A 2882-nucleotide genomic window follows, 5' to 3' on the forward strand; every position below is an offset into this window, starting at 1 on the left:
AAATCCTCACAATGGACTGTGTGCATGCTTGGTAACCACTTGAACATTCATTATAGTCTACATCAACTGTGTTTTTTTAATATTTAGAGGTAGATTTATACTGTTGTCATTTTTCCATACATTATTTGAAAGTAAAGAATAAATGGAGCATTTTCTTCAAACTTATCTACCATGACACCATAAGGAAATTTTATGTGCAGGCACTTTTGCCTAATTTTAGAATTCTCAATGTTGCAGTGACAAATACCCCACTTGTGAATATACTTGCGGTTTCACCAGAGGAATTGACTCAGGGAGTAAAACTGATCCCTTGAATCTCTGAACCTTACATACATTCAAGATCTAAACCTTTTCTTCCACCTTATTTGGCCAACAGAGAGAGGTCAGAACTGTAGAATTTGCATGATTCTTTAGGGATGAGATAACAGACTCAAATTTCTACATGCAGAAAAATACCAGGTAACCAAAAGCAAATAAAACTAAAGTTTTTCTAGTGTCAAGTCTAATATTCCAAGATTAGTATTAATAGTTTTTATTAATTTTCCAATAAGAAACTAGTTTTTATTGCCCTCCATACTCACACTACTAGGGCTTATCATGTAAGAGTTATTTATATGACTGACAACAAAGTCAACTACTGTATTTGATATTTTTAACTTTTGCATTAAACATGGTGGTTCTCTAATTATTGTTAACTTTATGGCAACATTTACTAGAAGATAGGTTTTATTTATTGAATGCAGCAACCTTTACCACTGTTTACCTCAACTAGAAATTCCCCATCACACTTTCTTTTGAGTGAGAGTATTTTTTCTTCAGTATTAGTTTTCCTCAGTTTCGATCTGTCAAACTTCTCTACTTCCAACAAGTCTGGCTTATCACTCATCCTGACTACAAAAAAGACTGGAAAAACTAAATTACTTACCAGAACTATCATCGGAATAAGCTGTAACCACTAAAAATATTCAAATTTAACATCAATGTAAATTTTATCTTCTGATTTACAATAGGAAAAGAGAAAGATCACAGAAAAGTCGTGTTTCTATTAAAATAATTTCAATTTCACATCATTATCCCTTTTCTGGTAGGCAGTAAATGAGTGGATGAAGACACAGGAGAAACCAAGATGCTCTAGAAACCCAGAGCAAAGATATCTGTGTTAAAATTGTATCAGAGTGGGCCGGGGATTTAGATCAGTGGTGCTGCCGCCTGCCTCACAAGCGCAAGGTTACCAAAATCTGGATTTCTGAGATCCATACCGAACAAGCCCTACTTAGGCACTCGAGGCATTTTATAACCACTGGAACCTAAGTAAATTGTGATGACCAGTGGTTTGGAAGCGATACTCAATGATGTCTGCTCTAATTCTCGGCCACGTGCTGCTCGTGGTGAGCGTGAGTGGTTCAAGAGTTATTTACTCCTGCAGCTGCATGTCTCTGTGATAATGATGGTTTCATATGTAAGTGTCATATTTTTCACTTTCTGCCACTGAGTGCGTTAACAATCGGTGTAGAATAATTACAGGACAATCTACTAAAGCTATTCATCTTTATATCCCCAGTCCCTAGCACTTTGCTTGGTCCACAGCAAACACTGCATAAAGACGGACCTGTCGATTGAAGTAATAAATTCATGACAGAGCACAATTTTTGGACAGAACCACTGCCCGATGTCTGCTGGGTGAGAAAAGTGAGAACCCAATAGTTTCCCGAAAGGACTGAAAGTTCAAGGTCATTTCCTGGGTATTCCCCCAGAACGTTAGAGCGCTAAGGTAAAATGGGTGTAGAACTATGTCTGGCTTGCACCTCCTATTTTTCCATATGTCTCATGTATAGTGGTGTAGATCGACATAGATCAGAAATAACTGTAGGTGGATTTCTCAAGCCTTATTGTCAAGCTCCCCTCATTATATTCCTTCTTCAAGCTCCTTTGGCACTTTGTGTTAATTTGAGAGTTTTGTCTGTTTGTTAGAGAAACTTTTAAAATGGGAAGGCATATTCATTCAACAGATAAAACTGATTAAGTACCCCCACAGTGTCTCAGACACTAAATATAATAAACACCAGTGTTCCATCAGTCAGACTTCAATGTTGTTACTATTTAGTTGTTATTGATTTTTCCTTTAAAAAAAGAATGAAAATATGACCCCCCCAAAATGAGATTTCCTTTAAGAGAGGAGACCACCCCTCCACATGGAATTGGGCAACTATGGGTTAATTGTGTTATTAGGCAATTATGGGTTAACTGAGTAACTATGCTCTTTGCAGAATGTACCTGAGTAGCCACGACAACTTCTGTAACCTGCCACCAAAGGAGTATAACGGACTAAGAAAGTCCTACCAGAACTCTTTGCCTGCCCCCTCCCCACTGCCCTATTTTGTGTAAATCCTCCTTGCTATATTCTCAGGGAAACTCCAATGGAATTAAGCTTTGCAGATGTAAAAAGAGCATATATAAAGAAGCACAAACTTCCATTCAGGGCTGTCATGACTGATAGCCGTCACTGAGCCACCACCATCATTAAAAGGTGCCTTTTGCTATTATCTTCATGTTAAAGAGTTATCCATTCAGGTTATTTCCTGATTCATGCTCATCCCATTTCTATTGCACTTTTCCACTTTGGCAGAGGTAGTCCCATCTTGAAGCTAATTGCCTTCCAACCCATTTTTCTATCATTATGAATCTATGTGATTTCTGTTTCCAGGAGCAATGTGAGCATTGTTAGAACATTCCAGGTCTAAGGCCAAATTCCCCAGATCACATGGGGTTGATAGGAAGCTCCAGACAACTGTTCCTCCCTAGTCCAAACCTCAAAATAGCATCATTCCTATCTACCCTAAATCCATCAAAACTCCTGTAATGATAATGTTCATCTCCATTCA

The 2882-nt window shown here is 37.9% G+C and overlaps 1 protein-coding gene across 1 annotated transcript; it reads right to left on the minus strand.

The window, feature by feature from the left end:
* Positions 1-730: 730 nt before the first annotated feature.
* Positions 731-886, minus strand: Tmsb15b (thymosin beta 15B). The gene has a single exon (XM_010626297.1). It carries the CDS (start codon positions 884-886, stop codon positions 731-733), a length of 156 nt encoding a protein of 51 aa, XP_010624599.1.
* Between the last annotated feature and the right edge of the window lie 1996 nt (positions 887-2882).

This window comes from Fukomys damarensis, unplaced genomic scaffold, assembly GCF_012274545.1.
Source record: "Fukomys damarensis isolate Sample0158 unplaced genomic scaffold, DMR_v1.0_HiC HiC_scaffold_39, whole genome shotgun sequence".
Classification (NCBI taxonomy): Eukaryota; Metazoa; Chordata; class Mammalia; order Rodentia; family Bathyergidae; genus Fukomys; species Fukomys damarensis.

Bases quoted from the DNA above. Each gene is read 5' to 3' on its own strand.
- Tmsb15b (XM_010626297.1), bottom strand. From the start codon at position 886: ATGAGTGATAAGCCAGACTTGTTGGAAGTAGAGAAGTTTGACAGATCG.